Raw genomic sequence first — 22,379 nt, forward strand, 5'->3', positions numbered from 1 at the left:
AAGTAAAGTCTGGAATGTACTTAATAGTCATATGTTAATATCAGTTTCTTTATTTCAGCAAGCATATGATGCTATTATAAAATATTAGCAATAAGGGAAACTGGATAAAGGGTATATAAGAATTCTCTGTACTATCTTCACAATTTTTGTGTAAATTTAAAACTACAACAGAATGTTTATTTTTTGCACGTGGACAACTAAAGGTTACATTTGCCCCTCACACACATGTATCATTCCACATGTTAAGAAAAAGCATATAAACATATCGTCACATTTCTAGAAATAACTATTTCCCTTATTTTTAGAAATAAGCAGAAATATTCAGAACTCTTCTCTAAGAAGGACCAGGAGAATGTTCTTGCTTATCAGCAAATTTCCTATATGCTAAAAGAACATTTTTCAAAATTAAAAAGATCTTCTCAACCTCCCTTCTTCCTCTCTACGCTCATATCACTTTGGTGTCATTGCAAAGTCAAATTTTGCTGCGAACAGTGTCTTGAAATAAAAGAAGGGCAAGGCTGAGACCAAGGGGAAAATTGTCTAGAAGAGAAGTAGTACGGAAACTGGAGTCAGTTACACAGGAAATGGTATTAGTGAAAGGTAGTAAGAGAAGACAGAGATACAAGACTGAAAAAGACAAGTTGAGGGGAAAAGGTGTCATGATGCTTATAAGCAGAACTTTAAATTGGAGAATTGGAAGCATTTGGGGATTTCTGAGATGGCCAAAAGAGGCTGAATGAGATAGAGACACACAGCCCTACCTGCCTGTATTGTCTACAAAGCTCTGGAGTGTCACAAGTATAACCCCAGGGACCTGCAAAGTGGGCCAGGCCATGCCAGAGGTTTGGAAGACATTCTTATTATCTCCGGATCACTTCTGGGTGACCTCCAATTATGATATGTTATGGGCTGGATTGTGTCCCTCTCCCACAAATCTCATATGTTGAAGCCCTCCTCTCTCTCTGCTGTGCCTCAGAAGGTGGCTGCATTTGGAAACAGGGCATATAAGGATATATTAACTAAAATGGGGCCTTTACAGTGTGTCCTAATTCAATCTGACTGGTGTCCTTATAAGAGGAGATTAAGGTACACAGAGGGATGACCACGCGAAGAGGCAGCAGGGAGATGGTCATCAACAAGTCAAGGAGAGAGGTGTCAGAGAAAATCAACTCTGCAGACACCTTGACCTTGGACTTCCAGTCTCCAAAACTGTGAGAAAATAAACTTCTGTTGTTTTGGCTATCCAGTCTGTGGTATTTTGTTATATAGCAGCCTGACCAGACCAATATTTATACTACAAGCCTTTTCTACATTCCCAGTGCTCAATCACCATTTCTTTTTATCTGGTCTTATCTTTTTTAACATAATATGTGATCTAAGTAATACATCTTAGACCTACATGGTATTATATGGCCATTAGCCCCATAGTTTTGAGTTGGACCATTGTAGAAACATGTTGTTTCATTTCCCTTTATACCCTTGGAATTTATGGCAAATAGTGTGAAAATGTATATATGTTTTTATGTGTGTATCCTATATGAACCAATGCATCCTGAACACAGGAATCACCAAGATAATCACCTACTATCACTCTAAAACAGTGAATCTTGACTTTCAAAGGGTCATATCTCCCTTTGAAAATATGATAGATCATCTTGCCAAACTTGCATATGCATAAGTATATATCAACATGCACATACAACCCCACACAAATTTAGGGAGTTCACAAATCCCCCATTGTTCATCCATGAATGCCCATGTCCAGGTGCCCCTTTGTTCTCAAGTTAACAATTCTTATCCAGAAAAGGCAAGTAGAATCACATAATCCATAAAAGGGCACAGGCTGACCTACCTGCCAGGCCAAATTTGCAGAGTAGAGGGAGCAACCACAGTGTCCAGGCCCACATTGTTCCCAAATAATGCAGGGAGGCTGGAAAGAGAACAGAAAATATCATCAGTCAAGAGTTAGTTTGCTTCCTGTCTGTCCTCAACAGCTCTGTTTCTAGTGATAAACGGATTCTGGGAATTTTGAGGAAAGGTATTTTATTTTATATATTTTGTGTTACATTCTATTTTGTTATATTTATTTGGTTAGTGTCACACAGATCCCTCTCTGATTATTCCATTACCTCAATTTTTTTGTCCACAGTTAATTCTACCATATAATACAAAAAGTACACCAGCCAGCAAGAATATACTCCAGAAAAACTGTACTGTCCTCCAGTCTCTGCCTCAGTTCCTGAGCACTGCAGCTAAACAAGACATCTCGTAATTTCCCAAAAGCACCATGCAATTTCACATCTCCATGCTTTGTCCATATGGTTCCTTCTATCTAGAATGTCCTTTCTTCCCTATTCCTGACAAAGTGATCCATCTTTCCAGACTCAGCTCAAAGCTAACCTTCTCTAAGCGCCTTCGCTGAACTCCCAGATGGACTCAGCCCGCCAGTCGGCCTCTGTGCCCCACCCACCCTCCACGCCATCTGTACTGTGCACACAGCACACAGAATGGGGTTTAGTAGTTTACCTGCTGGCTTCTCTACAGGTAGGGAGCTTCTGAAGAGTGGAGCTTCTCTCTCTGTGAAGCCTGAGTGTTGAAGGCAGTGCCTGGTACCTGGTAGACATTCACTATTGTTTGTGGAATAATTAGAATAACAAGGCTGCTGGCTCCTCACGTCATCCCAGATGAGATGGTGAGATAGTCTAAGGATTAAAGCAAATGTAAAGGCAATACCTCGCTTTCAGAAAGAAATAAATGATGCTACATTTTCAGCTGACATATTATTATGGGGGGAAAAGGAGAGTTTTCAGCAAGATAAATCATTTTAGGAAAAGTTGAATGGAGCATTTCTGGATGAAAACCACAGGGATAACATTTTCTCACACACAAACCAGTTGAAACATCTAACTAACTGAAAGTGCCTAAGGCAAAATAAAGCAGAGTGAGAACTTGGATCCATAGTAATAGAAATACCATTATGAAACAATAAAAGACTGGTTATATAACAGCAATAGTTAATGCCTGTTACTTAAGAGCTGTGGCTAATCTCTCCAAAAACACCATTTTCATTTAAATGAGCATAAAACTTAGGAAGTTTTAAATTTTTTCAATGAAGAATAAATGTGTTCTTTGAAAATTAATTATAACAGCAATAGATTTTTTTTTGGCCTTGAATAGAATTTTATTTATTCATTTATTTATTGGCCTTGAAGCATCAGGAATCTTAGTCCTCTGACCAGAGATAGAATCCGTGCCCTCTGCAATGGAAGCTCAGAGTTCTAACCACTGGACCACTAGGGAATTCCCAGTAATAGCACTTTTTAACATCCAACTATTCACAATGTTGTCTTAATTTTCTCCAGTTCTTAGCCAAAAAACATGCCTTTACAAGTTTTAAAAGCATACTGGAAAGGGAGGGAGGCCCAGTCATGAAAACATTATTAAAGACATGATGCTGACGGCCTCAATGATTGAATAAATAAACATTATACGTGCTAAAGCTCAAGCTGTTATTCCAACACAGGGTTTTGCATTTTAAAATCTTATCAATATTAACTATTGAATATTTTGTCCTTAATTAATTATAATTACTGCTTCTTTACTTTACAGTGAGAATACTCACCTATTGTTTGTGAATTTTTAAAGCCTTAACAAAAAAACAGCAGTACTAAAAGTACTAAATTATACTCAGAGACAAAGCTGCAGAAGCACAAAGGGCTGAGAACCATTAACCTACTTGCAGCGACAGAAGCACGGTTAGATAGTAACAGCAAATATCGCCTGGTGAGTGCTGTAATTACAGCAGTGCGAGGAGAGCACAGAATGTCCAAAGAGAGGGAAGAGCTCATGACTGGGGAGTCAATAAGCTTTGCTAGAATGACACTGCCCTAACACCTGTTTGTCCTCCAGTGCCTTTTCCACTTCCCCTCACACACCAGAGAACCACCACTCATGACTCCTTATTGGTAGTAAAAGTGAACAAATCTGGGTACCTCCCAGGAACTTAGAAATAAGTTCAACTGAGAGTTCAACTAGCAAAATGTGTGCACAGAAGTGATCCTAGTTAACTGTGGGAGTAAATCAAGAATGTTTGTTAAATGGTGTTTGAAGAACTTGACTTCACTCCGAACTTCTTCCAAGGAAGCCTAGGTGTAAACTCAAGAGAGTTGGATCTGGAAAATTAACATTGTCATTTAGTTGCAGGAATTTATTCAACTAAATGTATCCTAAATGGAAGGAGACTATGGGAACGGAAAGGAGAGGTCACAGAAAAAAATGTTGGCAATGTTCATTGGTGTTCATTGGGCTTCCCTGATGGCTCAATGGTAAAGAATCTGCTAGCCACACAGGAGATGCAGTTTTGATCCCTGGGTCAGGAAGATCCCCTGGAGGGGGAAATGGCAACCCACTCCACTATTCTTGCCTGGAGAATCCCATGGACAGAGGAGCCTGGTGGGCTGTAGTCCATGGGGTCACAAAGAGTCAGACACGACTGAGTGACTAAGCATCCATGGAAGGAAATTATGAAGTTTTCCATTGCTGGGGTGACATACAGTTGACCTTGAGCAATGCTGAAGTTAGGAGCACAGGCTCTCCACACAGTCAGAAATCCACTCACATAACTTCTGTCCATACACATAGTTCCTCCCCATCTGAGGTTCTACAACATTGGATTCAACCAATCACGAACAGTCTAGTGCAACAGTATCTACTAGTGAAAACAAGACCACTTATAAGTGGACCCACACAGTTAAAATCCATGTTTTTCAAGGGTCAGCTGTACTCTATAACAGGACAATCATTAGACTTCACCACAGCCTCATGCAAGATATCTCAAAACCCAAAATTTCCATGATTGCTCTGATTCTGTGAAGCCATTTCTGATTATTGATAATTTAGCAGAAGTTCAGATTCTGAACAAAGGATGTAAGCTTTCTAGTAATTAGAAAAGACTACTCTCCTTGTTTAAACATACCAGCCTCATGAAGTCTTATATGCGGTAATCAGCCTCCCCAAATCTGAGCAATTTTGGGTGCAGCAAGACTGTGGGCTATAGAAAATTCATGAAGATTATCCTGTGCTCTTAAGGAGAACCATTAAACTATTACCTTCATTGCCTGACTCATTAGCGCTAACTTTTAAAATGCAGCAGCTTTGAATAACTGTCTCCACTAAGGGGGCACTTCCTAGAAATATACACCTTCTCATTAGTGGTGCCCGATTTGAATACAACAGGAGCTCTGGAATTCTCAAACAACACTATGAATATTCCATGCTGAATCAAAGGACTCAGAACATAAAGTGATGCCACTTGAGTAATTTTTAGTGTCTTATCTTTAAAGTACTAGCTACTGTTAGGAGTACAATGACTGGAAGTGAAACCAACCAATTATTGCTGGCTACAGCAGTGGCTGGAGACAAGAAAACAAAGGAAGAGACATGGCTCTTGCCAGCTGATGTTAAACTACCCCTTTCTCTCCACATTCTATCTCCTATCACCCCAGCAGAAGCAATAACACGGCTGTTTTACTCTCTAGAAATCTCCCATTACACACACACAAACACCTCCACCACCTCACACACAGGCTGTCCTTTGGAGCTTCAGTTCCCACTCAAGGCTGTGTGCTCGTGGCTGTTTTACCTGATTTCGCATGCACACAAATATATCACTATATGACCCTGCTTTCATTCATTCACTCATACATTTACTGTTAATGTGTGTTGATACCCATTCTGTGCCACAAACTGTGCAGAATATGGGACTGAGTTTTTAAAGGATGGGCAAAGAAGTAAATTCTAGGGATAGCAACATACTTTTAGGTTGAATTATACAAAATTGCTATTTTTATAAGTCTAAAACAGTCAAATATTGGCAATTTCATTCTAGTAAACTAACTGTATCTTTTCTTTTTGGGTGAGGAAATGCTTATGTACCTTATCCAAGATGAGATTAAGAGCTATCAGCATGGTAACTAATATATTAATATTAGTTAATAATACTGCATATTTGAAAGTTGCTATGGCAGTAGACCTTAAAAACTCTCATCACAAGAGAAAAGTTTTGTAACTATGTACGGGCTTCCCTTGTGGCTCAGCTGGTAAAGAATCCACCTGCAATGTGGGAAACCTGGGTTCGATCCCTAGGCTGGGAAGATCCCCTGGAGAAGGGAACAGCCACCCACTCCAGTGTTCTGGCCTGGAGAATCCCATGGACTCTATAGTCCATGGAGTATCAAAGAGCCGGACACGGCTGAGCAACTTTCACTTTCACGGCTGCTGCTGCTGCTGCTGCTGCTGCGTCACTTCAGTCGTGTCCGACTCTGTGCGACCCCAGAGACGGCAGCCCACCAGCCTCTGCCACTTTCATGGCAGTAGACCTTAAAAGCTTTCATCACAAGAGAGTTTTGTCTATGTATAGTGATATTGGTGCATGCTAAGTCGCTTCAGTCATGGCCGACTCTGCGACTCTGTGGACTGGGGCCTGTCAGGCTCCTCTATCCATGGGGATTCTCCAGGCAAGAATATTGGGTTGCCGCACCCTCCTCCAGGGATCTTCCCAACCTAGGGATCAAACCCACATCTCTTACATCTCCTGCAGTGGCTGGCATGTTCTTTACCATTAGTGCCACCATATATGTTACCTTAACTAGATTTAATGTGGTGATCATGTCGCACTACTACAGATATTCAGCCATTATGTTGTATACCTGAAACTAATCAGTTAATTATATCTCAATTATTTTTAAAAAGAGTTATAAGGAAACTGCATTCAGTTTCAGAGTATAAACCCATTTGAGGTTCAGGCTGCTTTCACACAATGAATACTTTGAGACTGCCAGCAGCAAGACTGGTAAAAACACAAGTGTGATGCGATAGTAAGAGCCTACAAAGTCCTAATTGCATTACATAAATTACATCTTTTCTTCCTAAAATCCTTGCAGAGTTGGTATTATTACCCCTGCTTTACAGATATGGAAGTTGTGGCTCACAGCATCACGTAATGAGTCCAAAACTCCCATAGTTTGTAAGTGACTTCAGTTTCCTTTTCCATTCTGTCACTCAGTCGTGTCTGACTCTTTGCGACCTCATAGCAGGATTCCAACCTATGCTTGTCTTATTCTAAAGCCTAGATTCTTTCCATCAAAATCAAGTAGTAGTTATTAGTGATTTACTCTCCCTCAGTCCTCCTGCCACAAAATGCCATTACCCACAGGGATTTTCTTCTGAATCTCCTAGGTCTAATCTCCTAGGCTTTTCTACAGCCTCAAGTTCCCAGAAAGATAAACCTTTAATGTTCCTATATTTTCCCCAGCCCCTGATCGCTGTCCTCCACCATCTCCCACCCTAACGCCAGCATTTTAAAAAAGATTTACTGCCAGAAGATTAGATTCCTTGTAACCATCAATAACCAGTCTAACTACGTAAGTCGTGCAGCGAGTTCTGACCGACAACTTTATTGAAGAAAGCAGAAATAAACCCTCATATAATAGAAGAAGGGACCAAATTTGCAAGTTTTTGCGTTATCAGCTTCTGGGGCCTGATACTCACCTTCCTGTGTGGGGTGGTATCCCACAGAGGTTCTGCTGTTTAAAAAGATCCACATCAAAGGATGCTCTGTCTTCCACAGCACAAGTGAGAGCAAGGAGAGTGGTTTGTAATTTATCAACACAGTTATGCAAGTGTTTCCTCTCTGGTCCAAGGGCTTTTCCTTTGCTTTTAAGCCCAGCCCAGGCCAGGGTGGCACTTAATCCACTTATGCTGGGAAGTGGAGTGCATTATTGTAACTTAAAAAAAATTTGCTTCTGTGAGACCACTCAACTTTACAGGAAAAAGTGCCATCTGAAAGTGCCTTTAAACAACTAAAAGGAATGACTAAACTTAAAATGTTCTATACAGGAAGGAAGTCCTTACAAATGTGGGTGGTAATGGGTGAAATGCTAAGAGTATGTTTAGCTTCAGAAATACATCATCATGCAAATGAAGAAGGAGATGGAGAGAAAATAATGGTGGCTAACTTGGAAAGAGATTTATAATTCCTAAGCATGTGTTGGGTTGGCCAAAAAGCTCATTTGGGTTTTTCATTCAGTATTGCAGAAAAACAAACATTTTGACCAACCCAATATTAAGTATACTAAACTGGAGGGCTGGAAGCCAGCTAAATTACTAATTAAGTGGCTTAATATGACAATTAAATATATATGGAGATCTTACTATGTGTCAGTCACAGTATGACGAACTTGAAATTATCTCAATCTTCACAACAATTCTATGACATCAATAATATTTTCCCTCTCATCTTCTAGATGAGGACACGAGGCCAGAAAAAGACACTTGTCCAAAGCAAATAGTAGAGCCAGGAAACTGAACCAAGACAGCCTGACTCTCAGTATCCTATAAATCAAAGGTTAAATCTGATGGTTTCTGGCATCACTTTAGGCATTACAATTTTATAACTTTTTGTAATTGACAAAATCATAAAGAAATCTCTTCTCTACGGAAAAAAATTACGATGCAAAAGGAAAGAAACTCAACCTAAGATTTAAAATATGTTCTCCAGCTGAATATGGTTTTTTATTTAATAATTTTTAAAACTTATTATTTATTCATTTATGGCTGTGCTGGCTCTTTGTTGCTACATGGGCTTTCTCCAGTTGTGATGAGAAGGGGCTACTCCTTGTTGCAGGGTGCAGTCTTATTGCAGTGGCTTCTCTCATTGCAGAGCAAAGGCACTTGGGCTTCAGTAGTTGAAGCATGCAGGCTCAGGAGTTGAAGCTTATGGGCTTAGTTGCCATGAGGTATGTGGAATCTTTCTGGACCATGGATCGAACCCATGTCCTTGCATTAGTGGTGTTCCTATCCGCTATGCCACCAGGGACGTCCCCATATATGTCTTAATTTATTTCCCATCTTCCTTAGGCAATGTTCGACTAAGTAGGAAAGTTTAGCAAAAGTAAGGAGGAGAAAGTTTTTTTTTTACCTAGTAAACTATGAGGTACTAAAAAATCCCATTATAATGTACTATCTAAGACTGGTAAAATTTTGCATAAAAATAGCAGTTCTTTAATTTATTCAACAAATACTTAGTAAACTTATTATACATATAGCACCTGACTAATGATGCTATACAATAAAATTCTGGCTACATGGTTGATTGGATATATACATTTCTCTCTGCTCTACCAGATAACTCCAAGAAACTTATGATAAAGGTAGAGGAAAGCTACAGTCACACAAAACAAAACAAGTGGGAGAAGAGACAACAAAACATGGCAATAAGAGAGGTCAAAAAGTTTTGGAGTATGAGAAGTGAGTCAAGTGGCAGCTGAATTAAGAAACATGAGAAAGTTGAAACCTAGAAACACCTAAAAGGGAGGCCACCAAGAAGCAAGATCTGTGCCGTGAATCTCATAATTTCAGAAGATGAGTGTTCTTGCCTTGAAAATCCCAGGGACGGCAGAGCCTGGTGGGCTGCTGTCTATCGGGTCACACAGTCAGACACGACTGAAGTGACTTAGCAGCAGCAGAAGCTCTGGCAGCAGGACTGATAGGGGCTAAAGTCAACCTGAGCATATGACAGAAAGCATGCGACAGAGCACAGTAGGAGCCAGTGCTGGCTAGAAGGGCTAATTAATACACTGGAAGAAAGTAACCTTGAGTTTGGAGGAGGAGAGATGAAACCCATGCATTCCAGCCTTTCAACTCAACTCCACAAACATAAGTCAGTGTCAGATCTTATGCTTGAGATTGTGGAAACAAAGTTGAGCAAAGCAGAGGTCCCAACTGGGAAAAATTCACAACTTAGGTGGGAAAACAGACTCATAAACAAAGGTGCTGTGTGCTGTGCTGTGCTAAGTCACTTCAGCCATGTTCAGCTCTGTGCTACCCTGTGGACTGCAGCCCACCAGGCTCCTCTGTCCACGTGATTCTCCAGGCAAGAATAAACAAGGTACTGTAAAACAAAGTGGCAAGTGCTGTTAAAGGTGTGTATAAAGTGCTACAGGAAATGGGAAAGAGGAGCCATTAATTGTGCCCTAAGGGAAATGGATCCCAGAAAGTAAGAGAAAGGAACATTTTAGCAGTACATTGAAAGTAAACGGAAAAATTATAAAAATAACATATTTCTGGTAGAGATGTGTAAGAGCCTGACACGGCAACTGGCTAAAACCTTATCAATTCTGTTTTTCATTTCTTCAAAAAACAGTTTGTATCTTCACCAATCTTTTCTATTGGTTTTTTATTTAAGGGGGCTCTACTTCATTTCCTGATTGATCTTTACAGTTTCCTTTCTTCTACTGACTTCAGGCTTTGTTCTTCTTTTTCTAATTCCTACAGATAGTAGGTTAGGTTGTTTGAGACTTTTCATGTCTCCTGAGGTTGGCCTGCATTGCTATAAACTTCTCTTCTGGACCTGTTTTTGCTGTGTCCCTTAGATTTGGGGCTTCTCTGGTGACTCAGGTGGTAAAGAATCTGCCTGCAATGCAAGAGACCTGGGTTTGGTCCCTGGGTTGGGAAGATCCCTTCAGAAGGGAATGGTTACCCACTCCAGTATTCTTGCCTGGAGAATTATATGGAAACAGGAGCCTGGTGGGGTTGCAAAGAGTGGGACATGACTGAGCGACTAACAGTTTCACTTTCATAGATTTTGGAAAGTTGTATTTTTGTCTCAGGGTATTTTCTGATTTCCTTTTTTATTTCTTTGTTGACTCACTGGTTTTTTAGTAGCTTATTGTTTAGTCTCTATGTGTTTGGTTTTTTCCCCATTTTTAAAAATGTAGTTGATTTCTAGTTTCATACTATTGTAGTCAGAAAATGATGCTTGACATAATTTCTATCCTCTTAAATTTGTTGAAACTTGTGACCTAGCATATGAAGTACCCTAGAGAACGTTCTATGTACACTTGAAAAGAATGTGTATTCTGCTGGTTTGGGATGGAATGTCCTACACATATCTACTCAGCACAACTGATCTAATGTATCATTTAATACTACTGTTTCCTTATTTTTTGTCTGGATGATCTGTCCACCAGTGTAAATGGGGGTGTTAAAGTCACCTATTATCAATGTCAATTTCTCCCTTTATGTCTGTTAATATTTGCTTTATATATTTAGATGCTCCTATATAAGATACACACATTAACAAATGTTATATCCTCTTATTGTATTGATCCTTTTATTATTATATAATGGCCTGGTCTTTTGTTACAGTCTTTGTTTTAAAGCCTATTTTGTTTTATATGAGTATTGCTACCCCAGCTTTCTTGCTATTTTTATTTTCAGGAAATATTCTTTTCCATCACCTCACTTTCATTCCATGTGTGTCTTTAGCTCTGAAGTGAGTCTCTTGTAAGCAGTATATACAGGGGTCTTATTTTTTATCCAATTAGACACCCTGTCTTTTGATTGGAGCATTTGGTTTATTGACATTTAAATACACTTACTGCGACTTTGTTACTTGTTTTCTGGTTGTTTTTGCAGTTCTTCTGTTTTCTTCCTTTAGATTCTTTTCTTATGGTTTGATTCCTTTCAGTGGTATGCTTAAGTCCTTTTCTCCCTAGTTTTTGCATATCTATCGTAGGTTTTTGATTTGTAGTTACCATGGGGTTCACATATGTTGGCCTGTATCTATTGTTTTAAACTGGTAGTCATTTAGTTCATACACATTCTAAATCACAGCAAGATCCTCTATGACCCACCTCCCAGAATACTGGAAATAAAATAAAAAATAAACAAATGGGACCTAATTAAAATTAAAAGCTTCTGCACAACAAAGGAAACTCTAAGCAAGGTGAAAAGACAGCCTTTGGAATGGGAGAAAATAATAGCAAATGAAGCAACTGATAAACAACTAATCTCAAAAAAAAAAAAAAAAAAAAACACCAAGCAACTCCTGCAGCTCAATTCCAGAAAAATAAATGACCAAATCAAAAAAATGGGCCAAAGAACTAAACAGACATTTCTCCAAAGAAGACATACAGATGGCTAACAAACACATGAAAAGATGCTCAACATCACTCATTCAGAGAAATGCAAATTAAAACAACAATGAGGTACCATTTTACACCAGTCAGAATGGCTGCAATCCAAAAGTCTAAAGCAATAAATGCTGGAGAGGGTGTGGAGAAAAGGGAACCCTCTTGTAAGGGAATGCAAACTAGTACAGCCACTATGGAGAACAGTGTGGAGATTCCTTAAAAAACTGGAAATAGAACTGCCTTATGACCCAGCAATCCCACTTCTGGGCATACACATCGAGGAAACCAGAATTGAAAGAGACACGTGTACCCCAATGTTCATCACAGCACTGTTTATAATAGCCAGGACATGGAAGCAACCTAGATGTCCATCAGCAGATGAATGGATAAGAAAGCTGTGGTACATATACACAATGGAGTATTACTCAGCCATTATAAAGAATACATTTGAATCAGTTCTAATGAGGTGGATGAAACTGGAGCCTATTATACAGAGTGAAGTAAGCCAGAAAGAAAAACACCAATACAGTATACTAACACATATATATGGAATTTAGAAAGACGGTAACGATAGCCCTGAAAGCGAGAGAGCAAAAGAGGCACAGATGTATAGAACAGTCTTTTGAACTCTGCGGGAGAGGGAGAGGGCGGGATGATTTGGGAGAATGGCATTGAAACATGTATAATATCATATAAGAAACGAATCGCTAGTCCAGATTTGATGCAGGATACGGGATGCTTGCGGCTGGTGCACTGGGATGACCCAGAGAGATGGTACGGGGAGGGAGGTGGGAGGGGTGTTCAGGATGGGGAACACATGTACACCGGTGGTGGATTCATGGTTTTTTTTTTTCTCCTTTGTGACATCTTTATTTTTCTTCCTGGTACAAGAACAATACACATAGATCAGAAAAATCAGTTACACTGAAACACTGCAGCCAACTGTAGAACAGAGAAGGTGTGGACACTGAGAGGGCAGGGGTGGCAATTCCAGACCAGCTTCCCCCAAAGGGCTCGTGGTCCAAGCCCAAAACCAGAGGGTGCTCTTGGATTCATGTTGATATATGGCAAAACCAATACAATATTATAAAGTAAAATAATAATAATAAATGATAAATGGTCTAAAAAAATAAAATAAATATTATGTTGAAAGTGAAAGTGAAGTCGCTCAGTCATGTCCGACTCTTTGCGACCGGTGGACTGCAGCCCACCAAGCTCCTCCATCCATGGGATTCTCCAGGCAAGAATACTGGAGTGGGTTGCCATTTCCTTCTCCAGGGGATCTTCCCGACCCAGGGATCGAACCCAGGTCTCCCACATTGCAAGCAGACGCTTTAACCTCTGCACCACCAGGGAAGCCAACATTATGTTAAAATTAAAAAATAATAGTAAAAAAACAAAAGATTTACATTTTTTTACTCATCTCCCCTGCATTTTTGTATTTCTGATGTCATATTTTCCATCTTCATGTTTATCCCTTGTTTATTATAGTTATGGTTGATTTTAGAATTTAATTCTTTAATTAAATCTTTTAATTAAAGATTTAATTTAATCTTTAATCTTTACACAAGCTTAACTGGTTGATGCACAATCTTTACTATCTATATATTTGCCTTTACTAATTGGATTTTTCCTTGCCTATAAGTTCTTCTTGCAGCCTTTTCTTTCCACCTGTAGAAAATCCTTTAACATTTCTTTTAGGGTTGGTGTAGTATTGATGAATTCTTTTCACTTTTACTTGTCTGAGAAGTTCTTTATTTTTCCAACTCTGAATTATAATCTTGCCAGGCAGATTATCCTAAATTGTAGGTTTTTCCCCTTTTAATACCTTAAATAAACCGTGCTGCTTCATTCTGGCTTACAAAGTTTCTGCAGAAGAATCAGCTGATGACCTTATGAGAATCCCCTTTTATATGAGTCTGTTCTTGCTGCCTTTAAAATTCTAAATTTTGCTGTTTTAATTATATCTTGGTATGGGTCTCTTTGAGTTCATAAATTTTAGGGAACTCACTGTGCCTCTCATACCTAGATATGTTTCCTTCTCCAGATTCAGACACTTTTAAGCCACAATTTAATCAAATTATATTTTCAACACATTTTTCTCTCTCGTCTTCTGGGACACCTATAATGTGAATATTAGTATACTTGGTGTTTTCCAACAAATACCCTAAATTGTTCCCTTTTTTCTTTTTCCTGTTCTGATTGGGTGATTTCCCTTATGCTGTCTTCCAGATCACTTGTGTTCTTCTGTTTCCTTGTACGTGTGTGTTGTCGTTCAGTTGTGCCCAAGTCTATGCGACCCCATGGACTGTAGCCCTCCAGGCTCCTCTGTCTGTGGAATTCTCCAGTCAAGAATACTGGAGTGGGTAGCCATTTCCTTCCTCAGGGATCTTCCCGACCCAGGGATCAAACCTGAGTCTCCTGCACTGCGGGTGGACTCTTCACTACCTGAGCCACCCTCTTTTTCCTGTTCTGATTGTATAATTTCCCTCATTCTGTCTCCTGGATCACTTGTATTCTTCTGTATCCTTGGTCTGCTATTTACTCCTTCAAGTGTGTTTTTCATTTGCTACTGTATTCTTCAGTTCTGACTGGTTCTTTTATTCATTTTCTAGTTCCTTATTAAAACTGTGTTCATCTATTCTTTTCCTTAGTTCAGTTAGCATTCTTATTACTAATGCTCTGGATTCTCTGTCTGGTGCTTGGGTGCTTGGCATGGACTGAGGCATGCACTGGGGTGGTTGAGGGAAACCAGAGTAAGTTCCAGGCAGCTTCAATCTGCATCCTCTGCCTTGTTTCAAGAGTAAGCAAGCATGTGCATGTTTCTTCATGAACGAAGTCTAGGTTCCTAACAGGTGTTAGTTTCACTGATTTTCACACCAACTAAAGGGACTTGTCTTTTCAGTGTCAGACCCCAGGGTTGAGACACCCAATGTATGGTTCAAACTGTTTACTCACCAGGGAGGCTCTCCAAGCCCACAGAATCCTGCTCCTCTTCTGTGCTTTCTCCCAGGGGCAAAGGTCCTGACCTGACCACTTCTCTTCCCTTCCTATGCAACTCAGTGTGGATCTTTCTTACAGCCTTGGTTATATGTCTGCCAGTCTCCAGTTTTTCTGTGTGAATTGCTTCACATGTAGATGTATTTTTATGTGTTCATCAGGGGAGGTGAGCTCCACATTCTCCTACTTGGCTTTCTTGCTCTCCATCTGCTAGTACTTTTATTTTTTTAATTGGAAGAAAATCGCTCTACAATGTTTTGCTGGTTTCTGCCAAACAATGATGTGAAAAGGCCATAATTATATATACACACACACAAAAATACATGGGATTTCCTGGTGGCTCAGTCAATAAAGAATCTGCCTGCAATGCAGGAGACCACCTGCAACACAGGAAACCCGGGTTCAATCCCTAGGTTGGGAAGATTCCCTGGAGAAGGAAATGGCAACCCACTAGAGTATTCGTGCCTGAAAAATCCCATGGACGGAGGAGTCTGGTGGCCTACAGTCCGTGGGGTCACAAGAGTAAGGCACAACTTAGTAACTAAACCATACACATATACAAACCAAACACATACACAAACCATACACACACATACATATTTCCCTCCCTTCCCCCATCTCACTCCTCTAGGTCATCACAGAGTGCCAGGCCGGGCTCTGTGCTATCCAGTAACTTCTATTTGATAGTGTATATACGTCAACACTACTTTCTCAATTCATCCCACCCTTACCTTCCCCATGGCCACAGTCCATTCTCTAGATCTGTGTCTCCATTCCTTCCCTGCAAATAGGTTCATCAGGGCTTTTCTAGATTCCATGAACTAATAAATGACATTTGTTTTTCTCTTTCTGACTTCACTCTAATTTCACCCACCTCACTACAACTAAATCAAATTCATTCCTTTTTAGGGCTGAGTATGCTGGTACTTTCTTGATTTTTATCCCAAAGCATCAGTTAGATTACAACTGTTATCTGGATGACATCAATTATAAAATACATCCTGATTTCAAAGATATTAAAATGCTGGAAAATGTCCACCCTAGAACAGATAAGGGTAGTTTGAGGTCCTGAGAACAGATTTCATACATAAGGAGTCCATGTCCCAGCCAAAAAAACACCAATTTTTTAGGCCTGACAATAAGCAATTACAAAAACGTTCCTTGGTGGGCTTCACATCAGAGGTTTCCTCCCCATATCAGATTTGATACAAAATCAATACACAATGCATTACCATCTCTGAAAGTTGTTGCAGACAAGGATTCAGGTCCCCCTGGAAGGCGGTGCTGTTATACACATCTTCATTTCTGGCCCAGGCACCTCTATTTGGAAGTCTTCTTATGGGAAAAAACTAGAAGACAATTTTTTAGACCCCAACTCAGTACTTTCCCACTCCTAGCCTTTCCTTCTTCCTTTTCCCAGCCTCTGGGTCCATACGTCTGCAGGTGCCTTTTGTTCAGGGCTCCCTAAACAGTGAGACAACCCCCCATCTGTACTGATCCATCTGACCCTCAACAAGGAGGCCATTTCACAGGAAGAAGAGGAACAGAGGGAGTCTTTTAGTTCAGACCCTTGTCTATACAAATGCCGTTAGTGGTTAAAGACTTGACTCACTTTCATTTTGACCTGTTTAATGCAGTACTCCAACATTTGGCAGTTAGCTCTCTCCAGCTCAGCCGAACTGTTCTCACTATTCAAGTCAAGCAGAATGCAGTAAAGCAATTTGAACTCAAAGCATGAGAACAGTCAGAGGTTCTTAAGAAGGCTGTCAGTCAGGATTTCCATTTGTCATTTTTGTGTGTACTCAAGCACATGTTGAGCAACTGTTACTTGTTAAATACTGAGAGGACTAAGTTGAGATGGCTAGACATGACATAACATGAGTCAAATGAGAAACAATTCACAACACTGTAGATATATATTTGGATAACAAAATATTTTGAGTCTATGAGTTCCAGGATGGGAGGAAGCACTATGAAGTACAGTAACCAAGGAAGATTTTGCAAAAGAAGTGTGACTTGAGTAGACCACTGAACTAGTAAAGTCTGGGTAATTAGTGGGAAAAACATACAGATATTAATATATAAAACTCCCATTCTCAAAGAATATAGTTTTTCATGTTTTTTTCAAAAAACATTTTTCATTGTTGTTAAATTACATGTGTATGCCTCTGTAATACAACAAAATAATTTCCTCTGCAGAGCAACATGAAATAGGATGTATGATTATTTTTCAGAATTTGAACCTTAATTGTTTTAACCTCATTTTCCTTTAGTTTCTATTCCCAATTCAAACCAATGAATTGAAGAAAAATTAACTTTGAACATTTTCCTCCACAGTTATTTAGCTAATCCATTATGTGGCTATTAATATGTAATTTGACCAGAGTTGCAAGCCAGTGGAGTGAAAAAAGACATCCTCCAAAAATGTATAGCCATTATAGCCTAAATCACTGCATGTATAAATGCTATATTTAATAAAAAAATAAATGCTATATATAAATAAATGCTATATAATTAAAATATATTCTATATAATATATAAAATATATATTTAAAAACAAATATATATATAATGAATATATAAATAAAAATAAATGCTATATTTATATATAATAAGCATACACTAAATGCTTATTAAGAATAATTAAATTTTTGAGACAAAACTTAGCTTTGGAAATCTGGCTTCCTCCCAGCTTTTCAATTAAATTATTTATTAAATTTCACTTTCAACTCTTACCAACTTCAGAATAGGATGACATTATTTTCAAACCACAAATATTTCTTGAGCACTTTCTCAGAGCCAGGCTGAAGTCTCTGCCTTCCTAGAGCTTAGTCTAGACTTGAGAATTGCTAAAAAAGTCTTAGCCACTGTTGCTAAAAGAGTCTTAGCCACTAACCACATGTGGCTACTGAGCACTTGAAACACAGTTAGTACAACTGAGAAACTGAATTTTTAAAACTTTATTTACTTAACCTAAAGCTTGAGACTTGATTTGGCTATTGGGAAACTTAAGTATATGTGAAACAACTTGAGTATGTGAATCTATATTGGGTATGTAAATCATAATTTACTATATTCAGTATAGTTTATAAAATCTAAACACTAAATATTTCCAATGAAAACAGCTTCCAAATTGAGATATGAGGTAATTATAAAATATATACTGGATTTCAAAGATTCAGCACAAAATGTAAAATACCTTAATTTTTATACTGATTATATACTGAAATGATATTTGGGATATATTGATCACATATGTCTATCCCGTACCAGCGAGGCAGCAGTAAAGAATACACCTGCAAATGCAGGAGACTCAAGAGACATGGGTTTAATCCCTGGGTTAGGAAGACCCCTGAAGTAGAAAACAGCACCCCACTCCAGTACTCTTGCCTGGAAAATTCCATGGACAGAACCACCTGGTGGGCTATAGCCCACGGGATTGCAGTCAGACACGACTGAGCAACTGAGCATACACACAGCAGCTGGAGATGGGCTAGAGTGGAGGTTCAGCAAACAGAGTTTTGAGCCAGAATATCTGGGTTCAAAGCCCAACTCTGCCACTTGCTAGCCTCCTTACAGTTAAGGAGCTAAGTTCTCAACAGTGGAAGAGGAAATGAGATCTATGTCATTTCTTAGTCTAATTCATAAACATCTTCCTCTTGTCCACCTCTGCCCTCCCCTGGCCCCCAACTCTTTCCCTCTTCCTGGCTTGATGAAGAGAAGCATAAAGTCCTTGGACACCATGTACCAAAGATGGTAGAGGCACATGACAGAAAAAGCCTGGAGTTCTAAATATCTACCTTGCAGGAGCACCCTCCTAGGACAGTTAGGCGACCAAAAACCTACCTCCATCTTGTTAAGTCACTGAAGTTCTGGGGGTTTCTAAAAAGCAGCTAGTGTCATCCTAGGAGATAAAATCAGTGACTCAAAAGGCTAACAATAAACCAGTTCACAACTCTTGGTGTCATCATGAAGCAGTAAGATAACACCCCATCTATCCCTGATTCCATCTCTTCTCTACCCCCTTGTATGACTCCGAGGTGTATTGCTGCCAAGACTGTGACTGGGTAGACATGTAAACAGATGGAGAAACAATGAAATAAATAACCAACAGACACATGAAAAGGTGCCTGACATCACTAACCATCAGGTAAACGTAAATTAAAACCACAGTATATGGCTAAAATTTTAAAGCTGGCAATAACAAATAATGGTGAGGATGTGAAGCAAATGGAACGATCTTCCTACAGTGTTGGTAGCTTTAATAATAATAATTCAACTACTTTGGAAAACTCTTTTGCTGTTACTAAGAAAGCTAAACACATACCTATGATCCAGCAATTTCACTCCTAGGTACACACCTGTGAGAACTGAGAGCTGTGTTTACCGAAGACTTACAGAATATACTTAGGAGCTTTATTTACAGTAGTAAGAAACAGGGAACAACTCATATGCCCATCAACAAGAAATTAGAAAAACAATTTATAGTATATTCATATGACAGAACACCACACAGTAAGAGAGAACTGATACACACAACATGGAGAAATCTCACTAATACTATGTTGAAAAAAACAACAAAAAAGAGAGCTTATGATTCCATTTATATAGAGTTCAGGAACAAACATAATTTATGGTTATAAAAATCATAATAGTGGTTACCTCTGAGCAAAGGAGTTGAATGCCAAGGGGCAAGAGGGTAACAGAAATGTTACCCATTTTGATTCATGCAATGGTTTTAAGTATATGTAAATAAAAATTTAAGCCATACACTAAAGGTTTGTGCCTTTTTAAATATGGAAATCATATTTGTAATAAAATGATTAAAAAGTTAACTTGTCCCAAAGCACACAAATATAAGATGCTGAGCTCAGGTTCAAACTTTAAGTTAATCTTAGTCTTCTGACCTGAGTAGGGTTCACTTTCCCATCCAATACATAGAGAAATGAGAAAACTACAAGACTGTTGTTACTTAGCTTAAATATGTCAGTAGCATCACTCTCACTACATAATTTATCCATAATATCTATATTATGATAAACTGTACTGATTTTTCAAGGCAGGCTTCAACAGTACATGAACCGTGAAATTCCAGATGTTCAAGCTGGATTTAGAAAAGGCAGAGGAACCAGAGATCAAATTTTCAACATCTACTGGATTATCAAAAAACCAAGAGAGTTTCAGAAAAACAATTACTTCTGCTTTATTGACTATGCCAAAGCCTTTGACTGTGTGGATCACAACAAACTGTGCAAAATTCTGAAAGAGATGGGAATACCAGACCATCTGACCTACCCCCTGAGAAATCTGTATGCAGGTCAAGAAGCAACATTTAGAACTGGACGTGGAACAACAGACTTGTTCCAAATCAGGAAGGGAGTATGTCAAGGATGTAGTTTGTCACCCTGCTTATAGAGAGTACATCATGCGAAACACTGGGCTGGATGAAGCACATGGTGAAATCAACATTGCCAGGAGAAATATCAATAACCTCAGATATGCAGATGACACCACCCTTATGGCAGAAAGCGAAGAACTAAAGAACCTTTTGATGAAAATGAAAGAGGAGAGTGGAAAAGCTGGCTTAAAACTCAACATTCAGAGAACTAAGATCATGGCATCTGGGCCCCATAACTTCATGGCAAATAGATGGGGAAACAATGGAAACAGTGAGAGACTTTACTTTCTTGGGCTCCAAATTCACTGCAGATGGCGAATGCAGTAAGACACTTGCTCCTTGGAAGAAAAGTTATGATCAACCTAGACAGCATATTAAAAAGCAGAGATATTACTTTGCCAACAAAAGTCTGCCTAGTCAAAGCTATGGTTTTTCCAGTAGTCATGTATGGATGTGAGAGTTGCACTATAAAAAAAGGTGAGCACTGAAGAATTGACGCTTTTGAAGTGTGGTGTTGGAGAAGACTCTTGAGAGTCCCTTGGACTGCAAAGAGATCCAACCAGTCCATCCTAAAGGAAATCAGTCCTGACTATTCATTGGAAGGACTGATGACGAAACCGAAACTCCAATACTCTGGCCACCTGACTCCAAGAATTGACTCATTTGAAAAGACTCTGATGCTGGCAAAGATAGAAGGCAGGAGAAGGGGATGACAGTGGATGAGATGGTTGGATGAAATCACTGACTCAACGGACATGAGTTTGAGTAAGCTCTGGGCGGTGGTGATGGACATGGAAGCCTGGCATGCTGCAGTCCATGATGTTGCAAAGAGTCAGACACAACTGAGTGACTGAACTGAACTGTACTGATTTTGGCACCAAAGCATTCTATAGTTCAAATGATGGTTTTAATTTGTGGCACTACAGCACTAACAATTCTGTCTATAAAACTGAAACAAATTATTGAAATCAAACTTTCCACCATCCCATACAACTGGTAACACAGTAAGATAATCCACTTGAAGAACAAACATGGTAAGATAAAACTGTCAGAACCTGCCATTTAACTAACACAAATACATTAGCTGATTAGCATCTGTAGATTATCATGAAAAATCTCAAGTGGTAGACCATCCTAAAACTGATGAAACAATTAATAGATGGAAGATATAATGAGATGATAAATGGTCAATTAACAAGTGTCACTCATGTATTTTGAACTGTGGTGTCACTCATGTGATATTTGTAAGCAACTCAAACACTATAGTTGCAAATGTGACCCGTTTCTCAGGAAACAACTATTTATTGATCATTGATATATCAGCTAATTCAATACAGTATGTGCCCTAATACAAACCTTCAAATTGTTAACTCTGAAGGATGCAAACATGCATTCCATCAACATCAGGCATGAGTGAACTGCAGCTTGCCCTCTGTTTCCTATTGCTGACAATCCTTCAGGTCTATCATTTCCCATCTCCTTTCCCTCTTCCAGTCAGTAACTCTTCTTGTCTGTTCACTCAGTGCCAGCTCCTGTATGCTAGCTTCTGTACTGTACTACTATACTCTTCAAGGTACTGTACTGTAAGACTAACAATGTTTGTTTTTTAATGTTTTGTGTGATAAGTATTATAAACCAATACAGTACAGTCCCCTGTAGCCAATTGTTCTGCCTGGGTACCTAGGCTAACTGTTGGATTTATAAGCAAATCAGACTTATGAATGTGCTCTTGGAATAGAATTTCTTTGTATGTAGGGGATTTTTTGTATTAGAATAAAATGAACATTAAAATATAAGGGCACTAGCATACGGCTATGATACTCTGCATTCTTACATGGGGCTGCCTCTTTTAAAAGTATTTTACTGTAACTGCATACACTGACTGTGTAGCATCTTCACTGGATGCACACTGGATGAAGAAACCTCCAGTTATTGTCTTTCTTTTATGTAAAAGCAAACTGAAGGATAAACCAGATCACTGACAGTGCTAGGTACCAGCCAAGTCACTG

The 22,379-nt window shown here is 39.1% G+C and overlaps 1 protein-coding gene across 2 annotated transcripts in view; it reads right to left on the reverse strand.

Annotated features, from left to right (window-relative positions):
* The window catches only part of IL31RA (interleukin 31 receptor A), a 90,354-nt gene that overhangs the window by 67,074 nt on the left and 901 nt on the right, over nucleotides 1-22,379 (reverse strand). The window contains exons 2-4 of one of the 2 annotated variants that reach the window (XM_060400418.1): nucleotides 16,205-16,321; nucleotides 2,527-2,702; nucleotides 1,853-1,930 (exon numbers count right to left, since the gene is read on the reverse strand). In XM_060400418.1, coding sequence (XP_060256401.1) covers nucleotides 1,853-1,907 — 55 coding nt within the window. In that variant the 5' untranslated portion in view covers nucleotides 1,908-1,930; nucleotides 2,527-2,702; nucleotides 16,205-16,321. The remainder of the gene's footprint in view (nucleotides 1-1,852; nucleotides 1,931-2,526; nucleotides 2,703-16,204; nucleotides 16,322-22,379) is intronic. The other variant, XM_027979943.3, reaches the window with a different exon arrangement.

The sequence above is a fragment of the Ovis aries genome, chromosome 16 (assembly GCF_016772045.2).
Source record: "Ovis aries strain OAR_USU_Benz2616 breed Rambouillet chromosome 16, ARS-UI_Ramb_v3.0, whole genome shotgun sequence".
NCBI lineage: Eukaryota > Metazoa > Chordata > Mammalia > Artiodactyla > Bovidae > Ovis > Ovis aries.